At 39.1% G+C, this 24,698-nt stretch overlaps 1 protein-coding gene across 2 annotated transcripts in view; it reads right to left on the bottom strand.

Moving 5' to 3' along the window:
- Positions 1-24,698, bottom strand: part of CDK6 (cyclin dependent kinase 6) — a 121,970-nt gene that overhangs the window by 29,921 nt on the left and 67,351 nt on the right. For both annotated transcript variants that reach the window (XM_057380946.1, XM_057380945.1), the window contains exon 5: positions 1,051-1,160. In XM_057380946.1, the coding sequence (XP_057236929.1) occupies positions 1,051-1,160 (110 nt within the window). The remainder of the gene's footprint in view (positions 1-1,050; positions 1,161-24,698) is intronic.

The raw sequence follows: 24,698 nt of genomic DNA, 5'->3' as shown, positions 1-24,698 counted from the left end.
CATATAACATTAATAAGTAGTAAAATCCCAAAGTTATTTCACAAGACTTCAATTAGTATTTGAACCTGTATAAATTAAATAGCTGTTTCTCAGGGCYCTTACAGCATTGCATCTTCTTGTAAATTGTATTGAGTTTGGGTTTTAGGCCACCCAGCRTATATTTTTCTTTCACATTTTCTTTCTGTATATTCTTTGGCTTTGCCACGGGTGTTACAAAATGCTGTACAGTTTCTACATGAAGATCACCCAGGTGATGACAATATGCACTTTTTGCCATAAGCTCAACTGAAATGGATGTGATTGGGTTAGTAGAAAGACTGATTTACCGTGTCAGTATTCTTGCAGGTTTGTTTCTCTCCACAGCCTACACGGTTCAACCTCCACATCAGTCTTTCCACAGGCAAAGACCAGTAGACAAGAGTTTCCTCTTGCATTCACAGTTCACCTGTACCCAGCTGCAATATTTTGCAGATAGTTCTGATTTTATAAAATCAGCTAAAAATAGAAAGCCATTTATCTGTTTTGGTTTTTTTTAATACATTTAACAAATCTCCTACCTCAGGATACATAACTTACTGTTAAATCCCTACCTCTGTTTCCTACCTCCACAAAGTGAATTCTTACATCTCAAATATCTCAAGAGTAGACTACAAGCGAACACCTGATGCTTCAATGCACAGACTGCAGAGGAAGAAGAGTCTGCTGACCACAGGGCCCTGCCTTCCTCAGGTACAGATCCTTTCCAGAATCCACCTTTACTCAAATTGATTAACAGCCTCTCTCACCCCCTTTTACCTGCATTTGGATTCGGGTTCAACAGCAATACAACAATGCTCATGCAAGCTTTACTGAGAGCTGAGGCAGACTCCCATCAAAAGAAGCTCCAGGACTGCAACATGTATAAATTTGTAATGAGCATTTATATTTTGCACTGCAAAGAACATATCTTATCAGGCCTTTCCAATAAACATGATTCGGTGTATCGTAACAGGCATTACTACACATTTTTTCAAATGAAAAGCATGACAAAAATAAAACTGTATTTCTTACTTTCGACGGAACATTTCTGCAAATATGCAGCCAACACTCCAAAGATCAACTGCTGTTGCATAACTGGACTGAAGCAAGACTTCAGGAGCTCTATACCACAAAGTAACAACCTGCAAAACAAAAAGGAACAGAACAGAGAGTGTTTAGCTGCAAATTACAGAATTACAAATTACAGAATTACAACTTCCTAAGTGCTGTACATACAGCTTCCACTTAATTTAATCTATATTGTAAAATCTCACATATTAGGGCAAAGTGGTTTAGCCAGCACACGGAAAAGGGTCCTGCATGGAGAATCTCAGTATATCTATAGCTGCAGTGATGGTGACTTGGGAAGTGATACCATTTATAGTCAACAACAGTGCAATTCAGGGTACAACAAAACTATCATTTCAGAGTACAGCATTGGTGTGACAACCACAGTACCACAGCACACTAYCAGAAACTTCTTGAAGTTTCTGCAGCTTACAGACCCCAAACATTTTCCAGTGGAGATTTGGACTCTCCATAGGGCAAACATTAGTCAATTGAACAAGGCCTTGTTTGCTCAATTTTGTGGATGTAGATGTAGTCACCGAAATCAAAGTGGAAACAAACAAGCCAGGGAATATTGTGTTTACCCACAGGACACATCAGAACCTGTGGCATGTCTGTTCTCAGTCCTTTATGGTTTATATACTGTTTTCTGTAAAAGAAATGGGGTTAACTGAAGTGCAAGGGCCAATCAGGATAAACATGTTTGACCTGCCTCAAAAGTTCTCTCTGAAGAAATGGAAGGAATTATAACTTATTTTTTTATCTCAGTTGGATACAGGTTAAGTTGAACCCTTCTCAAAGCTGTGCCTTACCAAAGGCATCAGTGCTGTCTACTGTGGTTTCTTTGCACACAAAGGARCCCTAAACTGTCAGTTTTTAACTAAGCAACACAGCACAAGGATTCCTGGCAGATTCCTGACCTTTACAGTTGTGTGACTRTCTCTGCCCACGTGTTGCTGGTTAGATCAGCATTAACTTCTCTCACATTGTATGTTCAAATGACACACTCGTTCCCACGGACATATGCCACGTAAAGCGCCCGCTTTTAGGCTGTTCTTGTGCTGGCTGTTGTGTCACAACACATTGTAGAGACCCAGTGGGAGTTTTACTGGCACTGCTCCATTGATGTACTTTGATGAGTCCTGCACACTGGACCCACAACAGAGATGGGACAGCTTATAATTATCCTTTTGTTTCCCACAAGTAGACCAAATATAGATGAGRCTAACTGTATCTTCAGTATATTTGCAGAAGAACACAAAGAGCTTCTGCAGAGTCCTGTGTGAGCTGCTATCTTGCTAGAATATAATCTCAGGGGCACAGGAGTATTCTGCTCCTGAATACAGTTATAATCCAGCCACAACAACACATGACCATCAACTAAGTGCAAATATTTTCTTACTCTGTGCTACAATTTAAACCTCTGACTATTAACACAGCGGTTGGGAAGCTATCTACAATTATTGTTTTTTTCTTCAGCAGGCATTAAGGTGGGAGATGTAACACCAAGGAGGAGCATGAACCAAAACAAAACTGAAAAAAAAAGGGACAGAAACAAAGAAAAATATTAGAACAAAAATAACTTTAAAAATWACATTAACTAGGATAGTGAGTTCTGAATTTCAGGACCAACACAAAGAAATGTGTAAGAATAGTGGGGTTTTTTTATGATAACAATGCATTTCTCTTCTAAAGAAAAGTAACAATGGAAGTAATCAGTCGAATTTGCTGGTCAAAGCCAGATGAAACRAAAGCAAATACAACATTTATTACAATCATTACATGCCCTGACAGCCTTTGCAACCACTGAATGGCTGTTGAAGGGAGGTTCATGGATATTTGCGAGTGGTCATATTTACTAACAGTTCTTTTAAACATTTTGATGCTTATTTATAGAATTTGTCTATGAAACAGTTCAATAACAGTACAAAGTACTGCACTGGCAAGCTACACTTCCAGATACCTGTCCACAGAAAGACTCCTGTGTAGAAATCGGCCATTACTTAGCTCCATTTGCCTTGTTCCTGATTTGCTACTATACCAGTGATGTTTTATGAAACATTTCTCGCCATAAAAACCAGAGAAATTTCTTCAGAGATTCACTCCAAGGAAAGAAGWCAAAAATAACTGGAGGTCAGGGATTCTCTCTGCAGCTGCTCTGCCTGAATCAGATAGAATTCCTCCTAAAACATGTTATTTTTTCTAATGCAGATTTGTCTCTCAAACTGRACTAGATTTTTATTATTTCAGTACTTTTGTGGAAAAGCTTATTGAAGTACTTTTGCTTTGAGAAATTAGATATAACAATTTCAACCCATTACTGTTTGTGAATGTCTGGATGCAGCATCAGAAGGAAGAGCTGTCTGATCTCTGATSTGTGGGAATACCACCAAACCTCATGATTCCTGGTTTGAGATCCACATGGCTCTTCTCACACAGAGCATAAAGATGACTTATTTTGACCAGTCCCAGAAGCCCTGCAACATTAGGGCTCTGCTCACTCAAAGGCAAAGATCTGGGGGATGCACGGTTGTCAGACCATATGCCCCAAACTGAAGTCGTTCCCAGGGAGGTGTGGCACAGGAGAGTTGCCCCTTTCCTGAGAGATGCATGGCAGCCCACGCCTGTGTCCCTGAGCAGGGGAACARTGCTGTTTGCAGACGGCTGCGGAAGTGTGCAGCACGTTGGCTGCTTCTCCCATGTGACCCTTACGGCACAGTTCCCCAAGCATTTGCACCCTGCTATGCTCCAAGCCTGCACGCACATGGGACTGGGAGATTTTACTTGAGTAATTTGGAAAGTTAAACCAGTAAAATAAAAGCCTCCCAAAAGACTAACAGTTAAATTTCAGCTGATGCCTAAATGTGTTATAGTCAGGGAGGAAGGAATCTGTGTTGAGTTGTTTTGATATCCTCTGTCATTAATGTGTCATTATAAAAGTGATCGARTAACCTTTACAGTTTGTAACATGCAACTCTTGTGTTTCAAAACGGGAACCTGAAAGGGGTCAAAATGTAGTAAATGTCAAGCACACAAGTAATGCCAAAGATGACTCCTTTTGTGGTCAGGGGCTTCTCCTGAAAAGCACAGGATGATGTATATGATGCGGTGGTTTTGACAGTTTCACACTGTCTCTTACCATAGAAACCAAGAAAATATTTGTGGACATTCCATTAACATTTGTAGAGAAGTAAAAATGAGAGTTATTCTGAACACAGGATATGGTGAGGCAGAACAAGCAGGTCATCACTTCCTCTTTAGTATGGTTCTGAGCGACAAACTGATTTGCTTAGGTAAGGCACACCACCAGGGAGACAAGGTCTCCCTGCACTTAATGGAGCTGCTTGATGAAGTCCCATTTTTAGGATGAAAAAAGCAAGCACTTGTATTAGCACATCTCACCTAAATTCTGTCTCTCCTGAAAAACTGACACATACGAAATGGGGCACATGGTAATTGCTCTGTAGGAAAAGGGGTTCCTGCTCACAAGCTGATGGAGATCCTAAATCATGCAAGACTCCAAAATACTTCGGAGGTTTTAGACTTCAGTCACTATGTTGCATTTTAGTCCTCTCACCCAAGAAACTTATCTCCACTGCCTCCTCCTTGCTTCTCCTCACCCTGGTTGGTTTCTTCAGCTCCCCTCTTATACCAGACAGGTTTCTCCCAGATGTCCCATGACCTCCTGGCTCCTTTGYCCTGCCTGCCTCTGCTTTCCTGTCACACACCAGTGGCCCTGACAGCATCTTCCAACAGGCCTAATTCCCTGACGTTCCTGTGCAAACACCCAACTGGACACAGGCTGTGCCCCGCTTCCATCCCATGTCCTCTGCCTTCCTGCACATTCCCCACTGGCTCCTTTGCACCTCCAATTCCCTCAAATTTCACACCYTGTTCTCTCTTCTTCCAACTACGTGCAACCACTCCTGGGCAAAATCAGCTACTTTCACCCTTTTAGCTTCTTAGCCCACTTTGCCTGTGCTGAAGATACCCTGTAATATTTGTAATAGATCAAGMYACATATGARAAGAYTGAGAATACTCATACACTGGAAGAAGTAACCATGTTCCTTTTCCAGTGCACCTTATGTTTCCACTGTCCAGATAARATCAGATGGTATCAGGTAGGMAGAGTATCAGTAGCTGCAGATCACYAGTAATGATTAAAAGTTCATAGATTTCGGCAGCACTTCAGAATGAAAAGAAATGTGTATCTGAGAGGCAATAGAAAGGAAAAGAACATCTGCATAAGTCTACTGAGGCTGTGTCTGACCCTCTAAASAAGGAAATGCGCTCAGAAAGAAATGGGGAAAGCTGCATTTAGAGTCAGAAGAAGAAAGAGAACTTCATTTTGAAATAAAACTTTCTGCCTTACTACACCTGACAGATGTTGCTATATGGCACCATCTAGCCCAAGGACTTTCAATCCTACACTTCAATGGTAGCAGTTTCTGATGAAAAATCAGATTAATGAGAAGTGTCTTGTCACTAGCAATGCAAATAGAAGAGCTAGGCATTGTGTCAATCTCATGTAATTTCCATTTACTTTACAGAACCAGTTTTCATTTTTGCGTAACTGCTTAATTTAAATGGATCTGCACAATATACAGCCCTTTCCAAATATAGTTGCTGTCTGAATAGCATTCAGYTCAAAAAAGACAAACAGTGGTTTAGGGATGGGGTTGAGTAACACAGACACAAAAGGCTACATTTCAGTTTGCCGCAGACTTTAAATACAGACCARTGCCCAGTTGCACAGCTACAGCAACAAAGCAGGGATCAGACTGTAACACAGCAGCTATGTCTGTGCTAGGAAATTAAATGGGACAGGAAATGTTCCTTTGGCAYGGAGACCAAAAAGTACAGAGTGGCCTATGTCCATATTATTAAATTCTCAGCCTCCCAAAAAAGGTGACCGCATGCAAACTGCTTATTGGGAATGGTCTTTGGTCCATGCTCAACTGCCAGCGCCTAGGAACTGTCTGGGGAAGGGCTGGTTGGAATAACTCATGCCAGGAACCATTCTAATAATTCAGCAGTATAGACAATTGAGCTCCAGTACCCACGAATGTTTCTGGCACTCTTTAATCTAGCAGCCAGTGAGTCACGCTGTGGCCCCGGGTCTTCCTTTCACTCCAGAAAGAAGGCATTTTGCTATGCTTCCCTCATCTCCTCTGATTCAGAGGTGGCTCCACCAGAGTGATGGGGTGGGGGAGGCACGGCCCACTCCTCATCTTGCCCAGCAACTGCTCTTACTTTATCCCAAATATGTTTTACAGGTCAAATGAACACACACTGTATCTCCTTACTATCTACGGGAGAATCTGACTGGCCCAGATGTAGATATCTTCCTTTTAAATATCCAAAGCTGGATGAGACTAATTCTACTGTAATTAGTTCTGAAGGGGCTTGGAAGAGGCCTGTAAAAACTTTGAAAACACTAACTTTCACAGAAATCATGCCACAAAAGAAATTAGCAGGATGCTGAAATTCATATGAAATATCCTCGAATCCAAGTAAAATTATTCCTGTAAATATTTTGGTATTGTGACTGTGTGTGCTGATTTTGTCAATTATATTGGCCATTAGATGCGGACTCATTTTATTACTTAAAGCATTTAAGTCTCATGAAAAATGACTTGTAAATTTATTTTTTATGTTCTTTTTATCTTTTTTAAAATATTTTTAATTTTTTTAATCTTTTTATGTTCTTTACAGTGGTTYGCAAACTCAGTTTTTCTGTTTAGTTCTCACTAACAACGCTTTCACATAATCTTCAGGACATCTTTTTGGCTTTTTAAAATTTATTTTCGTCCTTTATTTTTGAGTAAAATGAGTGAATATAGCTTCAGAATATACAATGCAGTATGTAGAGTCAAGGTCTTTAGTGTAGTTTCGTCTTCCAATTTCACAGAAAATCTTTAGCTTCAAACTGTTCACAGGGATTCAAAGTGGAATCTTTCCAACTTTGCTAYGGACTGGCTACTTCATGGCTTGTTCTTAAGGTCTGGGACTCTAAAACAACTTGAAGAATTTTCTTAAAGCTCAGTTGTGTGACTAAGCTTGACACATTTGCTACAGACTAATTGGAGAGGACAGAATTACAGAGCACATATTGACTGAAGACTGGCTTCAATCCCTGCTGCAGAGAGACTCTCTCTGCCTAATCCACCTCCCCCTCACTTGGTAGAAACACAGTGTTGAAAAGACTTCAGAGAGAATGAGAAGAAGAAATGCAGTTTCTCAACTGAATATGCTAAAATGGCTCACTGGTCTGACARTGTAACATTGCTTAAAATGAAGCCAATGTAATATTAAAAACTGCTTAGGAAAAGTACGAATTTGTTCAATAATGTTTCATCACCTTCAGTTTGGAATATGGACCAACAACCTTCTGAGCAGGGCAGAAGTGGCAATCCAGAGGGTCAGTGATACTAGGTTGTGACGTGATGGCATTTCTGCAAGATCATGGGTCCTGAMACTTGTCCTGTGGACTGCTCTGAGTCCTCCTGACAGCCCAAGGTGGCCTCACTTTCCAGCCCTCTTGTGTAAAAGATCCACCTCACCATGCTTTGCTCCGGCAATGATGACATTCCCCACCTCCCCTTCAACTTCCATGGCCCCCAGGAACACTACAAAGACCTTTGGAAGTGKATCACATCTATGCCACATAGGGAAATGTTTTTTGTGYGTGTTTTTGYGTGTKTGAGTCCCAGAAAATAAGGGAGGTAGTCTGGGGTGTGCTGGAGGCAGGAGGAAGGAGAAAAGGTGGAGAGACAATGCCTTGTTCTACCCTGTAGCACCAYGCACAATTCCAGCACAGGCAGAGAACATTTTCAAACCCACCAGTTCCACAGGTGTTATGAGGCCAAGATAGGGGATTTTAGTGTGGGCTAAATTTTAGCTTTTGTACAATGGTATATTTTTYCTCTCTGGTTTGGAAAAGGGGTATRTCTGCTTTACTTGCTSGCAACAGTCTYACTATGTTTTCCTATGACTATCCTTAAAGCATTCACAGAGCATTCTGCATTTATAAAGCAAACCTCTCTTTAATCTCTCTCTGAAGACCTATGATTATTCCCAAMTGTGATAGAGAAGATAATGATCACTATATTTTATGATGTGCTTTGGTTTCCAGGGATAAAATCTGTCTGAACAATTACACTTGTTTAATCTCTTTTTTGAATAGTGGTTCTTCCACTATTATGTAACTCTTTTCAGTTTTATCACAGACATAGGTATGGCTGAAGAGAATGTTTCTTTCTTAGAGAAAGATGATTATAGCTTGTCTGTTTACAGAAACATTAAAATAGTTTTCTTTTTAAAGTAAGTGTGTATCAAACTACTCTAGTGGCTTTTAGAAAGCACTTCTTGACAAAAGATCTAGCTTACAAAACATGAAATCCTTCCAAGTGCTACGGGTCTCATAAAGTGCACATGCTAATATTAATCTCTTTGTTCACATTTATCTCCATTTTGGGTACAAGCCTAATGAATTGCTTTATGGAAAATGAAATGAACGTTGTTATCATTCCATGAGTTAAATCATCAAGCAGAAGTTTATTTATAGAAGACATAAATCCTGATCATGTGTACCACCCTCTATCAAGTTGCTGTTTTAGAATGTGATCTCCCGTTTTTGATGCTTCAAAACATTTGCGCTTTGAAGGAAACATGGTTTAGCATCTACTGTAAGATAACATGACAAATAAAGAAGCCATTCATTTCTTAGATGTTCTATACACGCAAAACTAACCAGAATTTTCCTTTTTTTGTTTCTAGGAAGAACCACATCAGCCAGTGTGACAGTGCTGCTGAAGGGCACTTCTCAGTACATCCGTTCTCAGGAGGCACGAGCGTGTGCGCGTACGTGTTTGCACATCATGTGTAGCTGAAGATACTTTACCTACATTCAGTGGGTTTTACCTTAAAAGTCTCTGTGCACTAAAAATCTGTGTGGAGAAGCTACTAGAAAGGAAAACTGGCTCTTAACTTGAGGTCGTATTTCAACCACTAGTGATTCAGACCTTACCTCAAAACTCGTACAAGGAAATGTATTTCTACTAAGCAGAATATTTCACAGAATTGTCTAYTGACACCATATAGAGAACATTTCTGAAAGACTAATTGAGACTTCAGGCAAAAAGTGTTTTATCTTTATACAAAAAGAAAGGAGCAAAAATAGTGTCAGCAACAGTACCTACCCAATCCAGATCCCACAAAGTCAAAGACTTGCCAAGTCTTGYTGTGTATTGAAATCAAACCATGATGCTCTATTCTCTGAGCTGCAGTGCAGCCTTCTATGGACTATGGGACAGCTCAACTCTTTACAGAAATGGTCAGCTTTGCATGAAGTGAGACTCCTGCTCATATTGCAGTGTATTTACAGAGAGAGATATTTAACAACACTGACAGTGACAGACTTCAAACAGAAGTACTCATTCTTCAATCATGCGTCAAGACTCAATAATCAAATCTGTAGACCGAAACAGCAAATTCTGATAATCTATCTCAGAACTAAAACAACCCACAAAGGCAGAAAGAAATAAACACCACTGTTTTCTTATGCTGAGTAAGTCAAACACCTACTGTGAGGAAGAAGACATTTCCTTCCACAATTCCAAACAAAACTAAAGCTGAMAAACCCTAAAAGGTGGCAGCCTGAGATTGTGCCTAGGCATAGACCTTGTTCTGGGTCTGGCTGCARTAATTTGTCATGTTTACACTTGCTCAGTCACCTGTTGGCATTGGTTAGCTGAGGGAACAGTCCTAATTTCTCGGACAAGATCTTGGGCCTTGTTTCAGTTGCTCTGCTCTACTCAACATCTTCAAGCCAACAAAACCAACTCATCGAGCATGCTCCCACTGGGTGGCATCCCCCTCTTCTACAGTCTCTCACATCACTGATGTCCTGTCCCTGGGAGCAGAAGAACATGTACCTCTAACCTGTGTCAAGGACCAAACCATGGTCATCTCCACGTCAAGATGCCCAAAGCTGTCCTTGTGACTGCCTGGTCTTTTCTTGGGTTCATCAGACCAGAGAATCCAAGCCTTTCCACTTCCAGTTTGACTTGATAATGGAGATCAGCTTTCCACTGCAACTAGCAAACCAGAGTCTGGTCGATGGAAAAAAGTGTTCCCACYTCCTGGAGCACTGTGCTGGACTCCAGTACTGAACACAAAAAGCCTAAATGAAGCAAAACCATGAAGGCCACCAGAAACCTCTATCCCATGGAACTTGGGCCCACTTCTGTCAAACAATCTTTAACAAAAAGAAGAGACAGAGAAACCTCAAAGAATGGATTAAACTGGGCCAGTTCTCCAGGTGAGAGGCTTTACTGCAGACTGCTTGGGAGTCTAGACAGAAGAAATTTGGTGCAAACAAATTCTACAAGCTACTGTTTTTATTCACTTGAGAATGAAACTTAAAAACTAATGTTGTGCCTAGGGGCAGAGYAACAATTTCACTGATAGCCTGGTATAGCACATAAAAGGCTGGTGGAGAAACATGTCAGTGATGCTCAYGTGAAGCAATAGCTTACAGTTAGAACTGCATTACAGCAAAGCTCAAAGAAAATCCAGGGTTGCAAACTAGTCAGCTTCTCTGCAGTGGAAGCTTCACTTGGGATGTGCCTGCCCTACTTCACAAGGTACAGATTTCAACTGGGTTATCATCCCGGTGACTACCATAGAGCTGGGCCTTCCTGAACCTATGGCATAAAGAATTCTGAACAGTGCAAACCTGTTCTACATTTGAAACTGAGAGCAGCAGATTTWACTATGGCCTTGCATAAATGTATGGCTTTAAAGTGAAGTAAGTAAAATCTCAGATGACAYCAGAGATGAAGTTCCTGTGAAATACCTTTCAAGAGCTCCTTGAAATTAAATTTGGTYAACAAAACCCTCATGAAAGACCTTTTCTTCTAAAAATAAATGTGAAAAAGAGATTTGTAAATACACAAAAAGAAAATAAGGAAAAGTCAAACTTTCCATGTMCAGATGCAATATATGCATAGGTGTATGCATTGATATATACTTGAACATACCACAGATCATTAGAAATTAGTTAAGTCTTGAAGTTAACATCAGTAGGACAAAGATCGCTGTAGACATGTAATTTCCATTCAAAAGCACAGACTGGAGAGGAAGGACAAAAGGAGTGAGAGGGATCTTCAAGCTGTCTGAATCTCACATTTAAGTAGCTCCATGAACTTAAGACAAATAAAATGCTGGGCACAATCCATTGAGTTTCCAAAGGTCTTTGCAGGCATCTTTAGTTATCAAATTCTTCTTCWTATTCTGAGAGTGTCTGTGGGTCTTACATGTAGATGGTCACACACATCAGAAAGACCTGTACTGCAGAAACAAGCAGCTGCATTTGAGCTAAAGCACTACTGAGAGCGATGCATTTTTTTGGTCGACAGATACCCCAGGTAAAAGGATGTTTTCAACAGAAGTCCATATAAGGAATTCTACCTAGTGAAGCCTGTATCTATGAGTGGTGGTAGAAACAATACATGTTTGCATCTACATTAACATCTTGTGCAAATGTTATTAGSTTAATCTCAAAGGAGAAACTCAGCCGAAGGGGATTTGATTGGCACCTCCTACACYCAGGCAAAGTCTCTGACCACGAGGCTCAGGGGTTTTTTGGGTGACAGCTCTTTCCTTGCCTTTGCTGAAGCCAAGTCACTATGTTGCCAGGAGTATATGAGTCATGGGGCAAGACTGTGTCAGAAAGCAGCTGAATGCTTAAGAACAATCAGCTGGAAGGGGCAAGGAGCCGACTTTCTGGATATTGCTCTGGAATGTGTATGCGTTTTACATTAGACCATCACAGGATAAAAATAAAAGCAGGCATTAATTACATTAACCAGGCTGGATTCTACTTTGTACCTAAACAGATTGTACTCCATCTCTGTGTTTCTAATGGACGGGACTCACAAAAATTCTAGAAGACAGCACTCCCTTATATCCTGTGGAGAAAGAAGCAACATCTCCTCCCTTGCTACTTGATACACTACTCARTAGCCAAAACCTAGGACTCATAGCACAAAGTAAAGCCCAAGATTTTGAAAGAAACCAAAATAAAATTTCCTCCACTTATAAATGTTACAGGACTTTSTGAACTAATATTAACTATCTCAAGATTTAGCAGAAAAGCAGAATGTTACACTTGGTCCAATACTAGATGTTGATAGGCTTTATTTCCCAATTTTAACTTTAAAACTGGTATGATTAATTTATGTTATTTTCAAGAAGCCACATGCCAAGGAAAATTAATTGCAAATAACGTATTAGTTGCATAAAGAAGACCTGAATTAGTCTAGATCACTGAAGACTCTACTCCAGAGGGGTCACAGACTTATAAAAACATAAAATGTTCTATTTGTGAAAATAATGCTGTAAATCAGCCTTCTATAGATAACACTCTCAAAATTGATACAAAGCATCAATTATTTAAGCTAAACAGATAACAGCTTAAGACAATACAAACAGGAATGTTCAAGGTAATGAGTGCTTTCATGTTACAAGTTCTCAAGTCTGAGGGCACTGCATCAGGCTAAAGGACAATGAGATAAGAACAATATTGCTAGTTACTAACAAATGGCAGATAAAAGACCTCTTCTGGATTCTGATTAAGTGACAGCATTCTACACATTCCTGTGAGTTGAGAAAGTTTGCCTGAGAACAGCAGCTATGTTACATGTGAAGCACCACTAAACAAGCGTATCTCTATGTTTTCAAATTCCAGGGTGAGTAATGGCTCTTTCTCCCATCTCCTTAACTTGAACAGAAGCTCCCTCTCTCCTTCTGGACATGCAGGAATAACTTGCTGTGCTTCAGTTTCCATTAAGACATATAAATGTATATGCTGAAAGTAAAGCGAAGTTCTGTAGGACTCCATGGCTGCGMGCCAATGTTTACAATCCCCTGGGTGGGAAATGACGGGTGAAAGGCTCTCCATGGCAGGCTGCAGGAGTCTTTGCTGTTGCCGACAATGACCTTCTGCCTCTATTTTCAAAGTAGCTCCCTTGTTAACTCCTTGAACACTGTGTGCAGAGAGGCCTTAAGAGAGGAAATACTTTCTCTGAGAGTCCAAACCCACTTCGAGGCATCTGACAGACTCCAGTTTCAGCAGTGGTTACGGGAGTGTAGACTAATACATGTACTCTACATTTGCTGCTGGAGTGTGGCACTGRGACACAATTTTAATAGTCCAGAACTGTGTTCTGCATGACACAAAGTGCATATTCTCAGCTTCAGGGAAGGTACATCAATTTACAGGCACACGGGTTTGTCAAACACTGAGCACACTGGGTCTCCAGGACACAAGGAAACATCCAATTTATAGAGATATGTTTTAATTCTCTCTGGCAGTCAATAACAACACTGCTGGCTGGTAGTGGCAATACCTTTGGTTGGAGTCTCCTCGGAAGGAAAATGATACTAAAAATTGAAGACAGACTAAACTGCCATTGGTGCAGTGAAGATACACAACAGAGCAGCCAGTGTGGAAAGAAGATGTACTACTTTCAAAGGTTTCACCCCTCTCCTGCCTGACAATGTAAAATACAGTATTTGGGAGATCTCTTCATGTGTCACATACCTTTTGCTGCTCTGTAAATCACTCATGGCTCCCAGTGGTTCAAGAGTCCTCATAAAACACTGATAAAAATGGACTTACAAAGAACACCCTCTAAAATGCTTATTGTAATATATACTCATCTTTGAAATAAGAGAATAAATCAAATGGAAACTAATATTCAAGCACTAGTGTAGATGCTTTAATGGTCTTAGAGAGGGAGCTGAGTGCTCTCATGAAAGCATCAACCTTACTATGAGTTGACCTTGGAATATGTCTTCCCATCATCTTTGACACTTGCCCAAGCCTTTTCCCCACAAAGATCTGTTCTCAGAAACAAGTACTGCAAGCAAAAAATCTCTAATATATTCTGAAAGGGAACAAGAGTGCCTGACACCTCCAGAAAACGTTCACAGCATTAACAGGCACATAGAGACAGCAACATCTACCCCCTCCTTGAACTTTCAGAGGAAGTCCTGTAAATAACACTCTCATGTGGACAGGAAATACTCCTACGTGTGGCTCCATGGATGCTGAGGAGGAGAGAAGAGAGAAGTACCAGAAGCCAGAACTTCTGCAGAGAAACCAAGCCCAAATATCAGCAGCTCTGAGACTGACAACAGATCAACAGCCCCTAAAGCTGTTGCATTGTCCAAGGTTCTAAACTCGAAGAGGTACAGGACAATCCGGTAGGATCTCAGCTGTTCTTCTGAGGCAAAAAACATTTTACATGAAAAGGCCGGTGTTATTAGGCTGTGTCAAAAACCACACCTGGACATCTCATAAAAACCTCCAACCTAAATCCAAATGTGCATGTAATTCCCAGTGATTTCCCTGGAAGCACTGGGTGGTAAGAGGAAGACACCTGCYGACAGTGAAATCATTGATATTTAGATCTATGCTTGTTTTTCATTGCTAGTACTTTAAAAAGTAGTTTTAGAAATAAAAAATTAGAAAGACTCTATGTTTTTTTTTTTTAAGAGTATACAATTGCAGCTAATTWAAAAAAATACTATTTTTTTTCTAGGAAAGTAACAGCCTACAAGGAAAAGAATTTTTGATGATAACAAACAAAGAACATATTTAGTTTGGAACAGTTTTCTTTTCTGTTAATATGAGGTTTTGTTWCTGCTGTTTAAAATCATTAACAATCCTGGGATCAGAAACTAAGTGTTTTCAAGAGCTAACAGTAGTACTGTTTTTAGAAGGATATACTCAGGCTGAATTTAGAGCAAGTTAGTTTTTATAATATGAAGCTTTTACAAAACATGTGTCTAAATGACCCCTCCTTAAACTTTTTTATTTACAAAGCATATTTAGACACCAAATAAACGTTGTTTTGTTTTGGGCTACTGCATGAAAATCTGAAAATGAAACTTCTTTGAAAAGAAGGAGGAACAAGACTAAAATAGCCCATGAGCACAATCTAGGAGAAGGAAAACAGAAGGGAACAGCACAACTAATGAAAAAAAATGGAAGTATTTTCAATTACAGCAAAGGTGTTATCAGAATCAATAAAAGAGGCTTCTAGTGCATCTTCTGAATAACTGAAGTGTTAGTCTAGCACCATGTCTTGAAATCACTTATGTGGAGACAAGCAGTATTTCTTAAAACAAGTCTGGGGTGTAATCTTCAGGTTGAAAAATAATGAAGAGTACTGGAGCTGACCTCTCTTAACCATCCTGCTGTTCCTGTCTGTAGGACCTGGGATGAAAAACAGTTGACTGGGAAATGCTGTACACAAGAATGCTATCTACGTGTTGTATCTCACCGGTCAGGCACAAGCGTAATTTTAATCAATTATATCTCAGGCAAGTACAAAGTARATTACATACCACTCCCATAATAAGTGATCTATAAATCAGCTTATTTTTCAAAGTTTAAAAGACTTTTGTTGCCCTTGACTGAAAAAGGAACTAGYGTACTTAACGGAAATGAAGCCTATTCTAATTAATCTGACTTTCTGTGAGGTTTTAAATGTTTTGCAATAAGTAGCAGCTCACTACATCCAAATATATGGTTATTATGAGGGAAAAAAGGCAAATATGTAATTTGGAACATAATTTTGATATTGGTACATGTATGTTGCTACGCATGGACCTGCTCTAGAACTTTGCAAACTTAGGGGAYTTAAAGAAAGTCTCATCTCTTCCAGTGATCAGGAGCAAGCTGCACTTGTTTCTCCCATAGATCTAACCCTTTTCTTCATCCACTTCTTCTACACCACTTTGACCGCTTGTTTCCAACTGACATCCCTAACTGTGAAAGAATTACCTTTATAGATGTCACTAGGGATAGCTACAATGGGTGGAGGAGCTTTAAAGAGAATCAGTTTCCACATGTGATAGGATACACAATAGTTGATTACAAGGGTAGAAGGCATCCATACATAGGAAACAGCACACGTATTGGTCAAAAAAAGGGAGTAATTTTGCACCAAGGGTCACTGTCAYTGAAAGATGGTCCAAGTACATGCAAAAATGCCATATAAATAATAACTTAAGCTCATAACAGTAACTTACTTCTCATCAATTGAACCTGTTGCAGCTGCAAACCCTGTCACTGCCTAGTGCAGCTGGTTCTCCTCTCTATGCACACTGACAGCCTTCACACCAACTTGCATGTTCTTTGGAGAGATGGCCTAATACCTGCAATCTGTTCTTGTTTCTTCTCTTCTCTGCTATCTAACGCAAAATGACGTCTGACCCTGCATATAGTAAATCWGGAGTATGAAACTTCCTCAAAAAGGCACCAATACCTTAGCTGTGTAAAAAGACAAAGAAAATAGAAAAACAGTTTCAAACCAGTATGTTTATGCAGCTTTCTGTTTTCATCCAAGTGTTAATGCTATATTGTGGGATTTCCCCTTAACCAGATAACTGTAAGGTCTGATTTTATTGATGAGTTTAAAAAGGCAGCATTCACTGCTACTGAGGGTCTCCTTCTTGCAGCTGTTGCTGTGATGGGTTGTATTTAATGAAATTTTCTCCCTCTGTCCTCTGAAAACTTAACACCTATAATTTAACATTTAAACCCCAGCTTCTGTTCAAACACCTCACAACAATAACAATGCATATGCACTGATGTAATTTTATTTCTTGTAACAAAATCATTAGATTCATGAAGCAACAACTGAACTGCTCCATACACAGTATATAGTTAAAACTGCAGAACTGAAGCCAAAATATGCACAGCTAAAAGGAATGTTACAGGGGGGCCTCTCTTAGTGAACAAAGCAGGCTCAGTTTGGCTCTTTTTCCCTAGCGCTACCACATCCGCACATCGTTAGTTGGAAAATTCCAGATATATGCTGTAATTTTTTGTGCTTTTTTTTCCCAGTACACTTGAGGCTTTAGTGTCCAGATGCCATTTTCCCCCCCTTATCTGTCCCTGCTAGTTTGGGTCTTTGCCAGCTGTGGTCAACAATTAATACAGCAAAAGAAAAATACAGTACACTCCCTGGCAACTGGCAGAGGCTCACAGGAAATACCAAATAAAAACTTTATTATGTATTGTTTAACTATTTTGTTTGCCTGTGGGCCACCCTGTTGTTGGTGTAATTTAGAAAAGCATGCTCCATCTGGATGATCTGTGCGCAGGCTCATTGTTCCCAGAATCTGTCACGCACAATCACTGCTTCAGCCTGTGGCCCTCTGCAGAAAGAAGCAAAGGCATGGCAGCCCTCCAGCCTGCATTCCTTTTCATTAGACAACTTGTGACCAAATGTTAGAATAGAAGAGTAACCTTTTAATATTCATGTAATTAATTTACTTTCCCCTTTAATTATAAACCTTCACGTGAAAAGAAGAAAATAAAAAGACTTCCCTTCATGATTCTCCTCCCTCCCCCATCCTTTCTATCTGCTTTCTGTGACATGGAAGGTGCTGGTTTCATTATACATAGGTACCAGTACCTCTGTCTTTTTGGAAATGCTGGCAGGCTTTTAGTTTATGTATTAATTGGAATGGTACACAGAATAGATTCTGAATTATAATAAAATGGGAAAAATTAAATGCTTTCCTCTATATGCTCTTGCAGCATCTGCTTCCTTGTCTTAATCACTGGGGTAATCTATTGAACACAAAGCCATTCTTCTGTATTTGAAAACACAATAGACATCTAATTGAAGTTCCCTTTCACAGTAAGGTCAGCATATGACTCAAAATACTGTGTCAGCTGGGATTTTGGCTGTGCAGGGTTAGGTGTATAGGCAGTGCTTTGTCAGYTCTGTTTTCCTGGAAAATGGCAGCATTTTTCCTCTTAGGTTAGACCAATACTGAACTGGTTAACATGATGCAAAAGTTTGCTCCCTACAACTCAAAACTGCCTTTGATTGCAAGGGCAAACATCTGACGCATTAAAATCTCACCATATGAGTTAATTTCAGTACCCTGAACTGGGGCCCTGATTTCCATGTGGGTAGTTCATCTTCTACTTGCTACAGCCCATTCAAAGGAATCCAAATGTAGTAGGTTATAATTCGAGTGAATGAAGTTAAGGTAGAAACTGCCTGTCTTCAAGGCAGCATTGAAATTCTTATTGCCTGATTTTGATTGCAATTTCAATGGGTGACATTAAGGACTCACAGCCACTGGCATATCAAAGGATGGGGGCCCAAACCCAGCCAAGTATCCTGTATAAAATGCAATGGTTTCTATGGCAACTGAGGAAATGTTACTGAACTTCACTGATTTTTCTTTTATTAAATGGGTATACTGCCATGTTAAGTCTGCAAGTGATCACCATATAYGTTAGTGGCTTGATTAGTACATGCATCAACCCATCATAGGAATGGAAAGCAGCACAAGAGATTTTCTGCTGTRGTCACTTAAGCAAAAACATAATGTAACTAGTCAGAATGTTTTAGATGGGCAAGACGTAAAAAATGGTAACCCTTTCACTTAGTAATAAAACAGCACTTAATTGAGGTGGAAAAATCCAATTCTGCCTGTTGAGTACCTTCAGCAGGGAATGTAACAAAAAAAGATGACATTTTGCATATTAACTGCATGTTCAGGGTATAATATTGCACATATTCACTCTGAAAGAACTCCAGTTATGTGTAAAATTAAACTGTTTGAATATAAAAAGTAGCATCTTCTGTCCAGAAGGCAAAGCAGCAACTGGAAATAAAAGTGAATTCAAACACTCCTTGGCCTAAAGCAATAAGAAATTTAAAAAATCCAACCAAGTATAATGCAACAAAAAAATCCTTGTCATTGTACTTAGTATGGCCTAATTTTTCCCGTCAATGCAATGACTGTCCCAGTCTTTTTATGCTTCGTCAATTTCTCTTTGCTCTCTTTTCTCCTAATTCCCTCCACGTATTCTACGGTCTGCTCTGGATGTGCCATAAAATATACAATTTTTGTGGGAAAGAAAGATGTTATGAACTGTGCTAAGCTGAATTCAAAGAAAGAGATAGAATGGACTGTATTACAATCAGAACTCCACAATTTTAAAAAAACATATTGCAGTATATTTATGATGAGTCATTAAAGATGTAACAGAGCTCAAGCTCCTCCCAATATTTCCAGATTCTTCCCCATTTTCACTTCCTGAGCAAATAAAGCTTGAATACTAATTTTATAACTCAGTAATTAAATTTACATGAATTTTAATGACATTGCTCAGAGGATAAAATCATGAGAATGAAAAGCAACACGCGTTAACTACAACTGGATATTTACAAATATCAAAGGAGAGCAATACACCCACATAAGGAAATCTTTCGTCTGAAGAATAGGAGATAATGTTAAAATCCTTGATTAAAATAATTATGTTGACTAATTGAAAAAATTAGTCTATTGACTAGGAATTTACCATAATAGAAAAATTTAAAATTTGGCCATAAATACATGATATGGTAAAATGTCTTCAAAAAGGGCTATGACAGAAAACTAAACCTTGATTCAAATTTGTACAGCTTGGAACACGATGTTCTGTTCCATGATGATGGAGACTCAAAGGAATMAGCTCTGCTGAGGGGATTATGATGCAAAAGCTTAACTGCAGACAAGCTCTTTCCTGATGTCAGAACAGAAATCCATAGTTTCTCTGAATGACCTTAGCCTGGTAGGACGGCACTGTAACTTCCCATTCCACAGACCAAATCTGAAATCCTTTACAGTGTAATAACTATCCCAAYGCCCTATGTATACATTTACATGTCATGCAAAGGGAGATTTCCGAAAACGGGTAGAGGTACGCAAGAACCATTCTCACCTGGACAAGGTGCTTATACAGACACACTAATCCTTGGAAATACCCAAAGCAGTGCTCAGAGCAGGGTATTTCAGTCCTGAAATGAATGTGCCTCACCAGGAATAATTGARAGGTTTGTGCTCATATCTCTCAATGGGTCTAAGGTACCAGTAGGGAATCCTCCGAAGAAAATGTTAGATCCAAGAGGTATAGAATGAAATGTGAGATCCAAGAGATACGGTTGTCTATTCAGTACTTGGGCGGACTTTTCAGACTTCTGGGCTTATTTGCATYTCCTGTCTATGGCGCTACTCATGCTCATCACAGAATCACAGAATATGCTCAGTTGGAAGGGACCCACCAGGATCTTTGAGTCCAACTCCTGGCTCTGTGCAGGATTCCCCAAGAGTCACACCCTGTGCCTGGGAGCATTGTGCAAACCCTTCCTGAACTCTGTCAGGCTCGGTGATGTGAACACCTCCCTGGAAAGCTCATTSCAGGGCTCAACCACCCTCTGAGTGAAAAACCTTTTCCTGATATCCAGCCTAAATCTCTCCTGACTCAGCTTCATGCCGTTTCCTCAAGTTATGTCACTGGTATCGAGAGTGAGGAGATCTGTACCTGTACCTGCCCCTCTTTCTCCCCTTGTGAGGATGCTGAAGACCACAATGAGGTGTCCCCTCAGAATCCTCTCTTTCAGGCTGAACAGACCAAGTGACCTCAGTCACAAAGTTTCCCCTCCAGACCTTTCACCATCCTTATGGCCCTCCTTGGGACACTCTTTTTTAGTTTAATGACTTTTTTATATTGTGCTGTCCAAAAATGCACTCGGGACTCAAAGGTCACAGCAGTGCAGAGCAGAGCATCAAAAGAAAATCTAACGTGGATGTGTTTTCAAGGTGAAAGCTTCTCATTTGACTAGCAACAGGGAAAACAAAATTAAGACCTTATTATCAACTGTATCAAAATCTTGACTTACATCAACTTCACAGAAAGCAGCAAGTGAGCCTATTTCAATGCATATGAAATACAAAGTATATGGTTCCATCCCTTCACCTTTAGCTGTTCTTCAAGAAAAAGGCTAAAACACCTTCTATTTTTTATCCTAGTTATCTGTGTACTGTAGCCTGCTACCACTGCTTGTGATGCTACTAAAGACATAGAGGAAAATAAAAACTCTCTAATTTTTAACATGATTTAGAAAGCCTCAGGCATTTTGTATATTTCTGACTACCTATGATACGGGAAGATATTAACAGTCCTCTTATTAAAAACTTCTTTCCTTCATCCTTTTGCTTGAAAAATAGTAACAAAAAATTACTTGTGGAGTGCCCAGCACAAGTGCCCACACAGTACACARAGCGATACAGGCTACTCAATATAAAGAAGAATTAGCATCCACTTATCATTAATGTTTTTATTTCTAGTCAGTCTAATAGCTTCCTCAGTTCAGCAAGAATCTAAGAGTTTTGAAAGGATTTATGCATTTTACTTGCTAATAGGATGAGGGTCAGATTACACCTGCAGTGTATCAGCTGCAGGAAAAGTACGTTCTACATAAGCATAGCAGATCCCCTCTCAGACAACCTGGTCTTTGCACACTACGCTGCACACTAATGACATAGACAAAGTTAAAAGATAGCTACTTAATCCTTTCCTGGTGAATACATTCTTAAGAACCAAATTTCTTTAAAAAGGTGAGGGCTGGAGCTATCAGACAGATCTGCATGACAAACAGCACCGAGAACAGAAGGAAAACAAGAATACGTACAAACAAAGTAAAAAAAAATAAAACCAAAACAACCAAAGTTGGGGGATGAAAGTATCTATCACTGCTTGTGAATTTTAAGAACAGCTGTAGTTTTTGTTCTTGCTTTTATGTGAGTTAAAGTCCAAGACTACAGAACAGGATAATCTGTGCATACGTTCAGCTGTGTATGATCTCCATTTCCAGAACTCGAGGGTTTGATACTGAAGCAGTGCAGAAGGGGACCTCACATGTGACTATACATAGAAAATGCACAGAGCCTCCTCACAGCAGGGTGGGAACTCCACCCCCTTGAGGGCCTCAAAAAATCTCTGCAGCGTAAATACATAGCTGATGTTGTAAACACAAAGTAGAGTGAGACAGAATTCAGGAAACTTGGGCTAACTTAAGAAGATGTTTACATTGACTATAAAAACTGAAAATGGTGTTTACRTTGAGACAGGCTTTCTTCTTTTCTGGTTTGATAGAGATTCTTTATTCAAACATGTCAAAACCTAATTATACCCCTTCTAATTTTCAATCTGAATTTATCTGATTGCAAACATATTTTCTTTCTTAAACTCACTTGTTTTATGTAAACTGTGTTTTAACAGTTGCGTCTATAACTGCTTGCATCAAATTTCATTTTATAGCACTGAAATGTTACTATTTTGGTAGTTTTGMAGATTACTAAAGTTATGAATACATTTTCATTTTTATGCAGCAATAATTTTTAACTGGCTACTACAGTTTTTAATGATGCACTTAAAGTATTATTCAACAATGTCTTTAAATGTTACTTCACATTCTTGAACCATCATAGGATTTTTCACTCTCTCTTCCATTAAAAAATGGATCACAGGCAAGCCCTTGAGAGTTTTAGTATGTTACTTTCTCTCTGTCACGTCAAAAAAAAACCAAAAAAACAAACGGGAGTTGTGTTCTGCAAAGTACGAGTCAGAGTTCTGTGGCCAAAACCCATGAACTGGATAGGCACTTATATCAATACCATTTCCCAAAGTCCTTGTTGCTCTTTGTTTACTCCACTCCTCCAAAGCAGCTTGCATATTTGTTCACAGAATGTGTTTGCATTTTTCAAACAGCATATGAAAACCTGGAATGAGATCCTGGCCACACTGAAGTTAAAGGGATGTTTTCCATCAACTGCATGGAAGCTAGGATTTCATAGCATGGAGATTCACYACGATTGTGCCTGTTTACTATGCCAGTTTCCCATCAGCAAAATCTGAAGCTAAAACCAAAGTGGCATAATTTTCTTCTTCATTTTTATCRAAAGACCCTTGCTTGTCAAATTATTGTATCTGCAAATACCAAGCTTTGTGTTTAAGAYGCAGTTCATAGTATAAATACAGTTTTCCTACAAATGCAAGGTTTTTACATTTTCAGATACTGACAGTAATAAAAATTACCTTGATTTCTGTTGAAAATTATTCACTTATCCCATAAATTACTTGAGTTCATCAGGCTACATTGTGTGACACTTTACAATCTAAAGTGCTATTCATGTTCTCTGAAATTACAGTTCTAAACCATGCTGAAACCTCAAAGACAACTTTCCACAAACCAGAAAAGTCTATATTGGACAAACAGGAGGGTCTCCCCCACTCAGTTCAGTCAACATAATTCTTTCTCTAGAAAATCTAGTTGCATTTTTCATAAAGGATTTTTTTTTTTTCCGCAGACTGGTGGAATCTAGTTTTCTGAAACTAGGTTTTGCACTGACTTTGGTCCATTTAACAAGGTCAGACTGTTTATTCTTGACCAAATTCTTTCCCACTGTAAAAAGGTACTTTTAAATGCCACATTCCAAAACAGTGCCAGTAAGTCAATGAAGCATATTTTCCCACAAGAACTGATACCATGCACTGGCCCCTCCTTATTTAATTTTTCTAGTGATTAAATTACATAAGGTGCATGATGTCTTCAGTGTCCCAAATAATTTAAATCTGTCAATCACAGTGCCAGCTGTGCCTTYATTAACTGAAATAATTTCATTCATTTCAAAGTAATACTGTCTGAGCAGTACCAGAGAGTAACAGAGAAACTGAAAGACATTTAAGTATAAAATTTGAATAGAAAATAAAAATACACCAAATGCAAAATTTACTGTTGATTGATAGATGGGCTTTCTCATTTGCCTTATAAAGTGGCTTAGTTTATTGAARCCTTACTGATTTATATCAGCTGAAGTATGTGGCTATTATGACCTACTGCAGTAACCATAAGAAAATGTAATCCAGTAAAGCATTTTCAATTTTTAATCTATGCTTCCAAGCTGGTTTTCATTTTATGGAGCAAGAATATAAAAATGTAAGAAAATTAAGAAAAATACCTTATATTAAGAAGATACATATCTCCTGCTGATCCTCTCTGTTTAGATGTTATAGTGAGCATGTTTTGAGATGTGCTCTTAATGAAACACGGCACCCAGATCAACCCAGCATACTAAACTTCACACCAAGATTTTCAAATTTACCAGTAATCTTTTACATTTTAAGAATGACTTGATTGCTTCTGTCCTTGCAAATGCAATATGAAGCCGAATGTTAACAGAATTACATGGAAAAATGTACAAATAAATAAAATGGGGTTAAAGAGCATCAGTTATATCTTTTTTTTCTGAGATGTTCTGTCAATGAAATTACAGCACCAGTGGTGAAGCATGTTCTTTGAAGAGATCAGTAATTTATTTGYAAGGTAGCCAAAACTGCTTGGCCTCAAATGGATATATGAAGTAGATACTACTCTTAAGGAATATTAGAAGAAATTTACTCACATATTTGCACTGAAGGGTTTTAAAAATAAGGCRTGTTCATTATAATTTGATTCCAACAGAGCAGCTGAATACACCCCTCTCCCTCCRCCAATTAAAAAAAAACAATGTATCTTCTATATGTTTTTCCACAGGAATTTAAAAACCTTCAGTGTGACTCAATGCACTCCAAAATGAAATCCATGCCATGCTCCTGTCTTGCACTTCAAGAAATCAGTCATGCTGCTCAACAGAAAGCATTAAAAAAACCACACAAACAACCATGCTTCCATGAATGGTCTT

The sequence above is a fragment of the Malurus melanocephalus genome, unplaced genomic scaffold (genome assembly GCF_030028575.1).
Source record: "Malurus melanocephalus ecotype Western Australia unplaced genomic scaffold, MMel_1.1 scaffold_483, whole genome shotgun sequence".
NCBI lineage: Eukaryota > Metazoa > Chordata > Aves > Passeriformes > Maluridae > Malurus > Malurus melanocephalus.
This window is presented reverse-complemented; position numbering and strand designations above follow the sequence as displayed.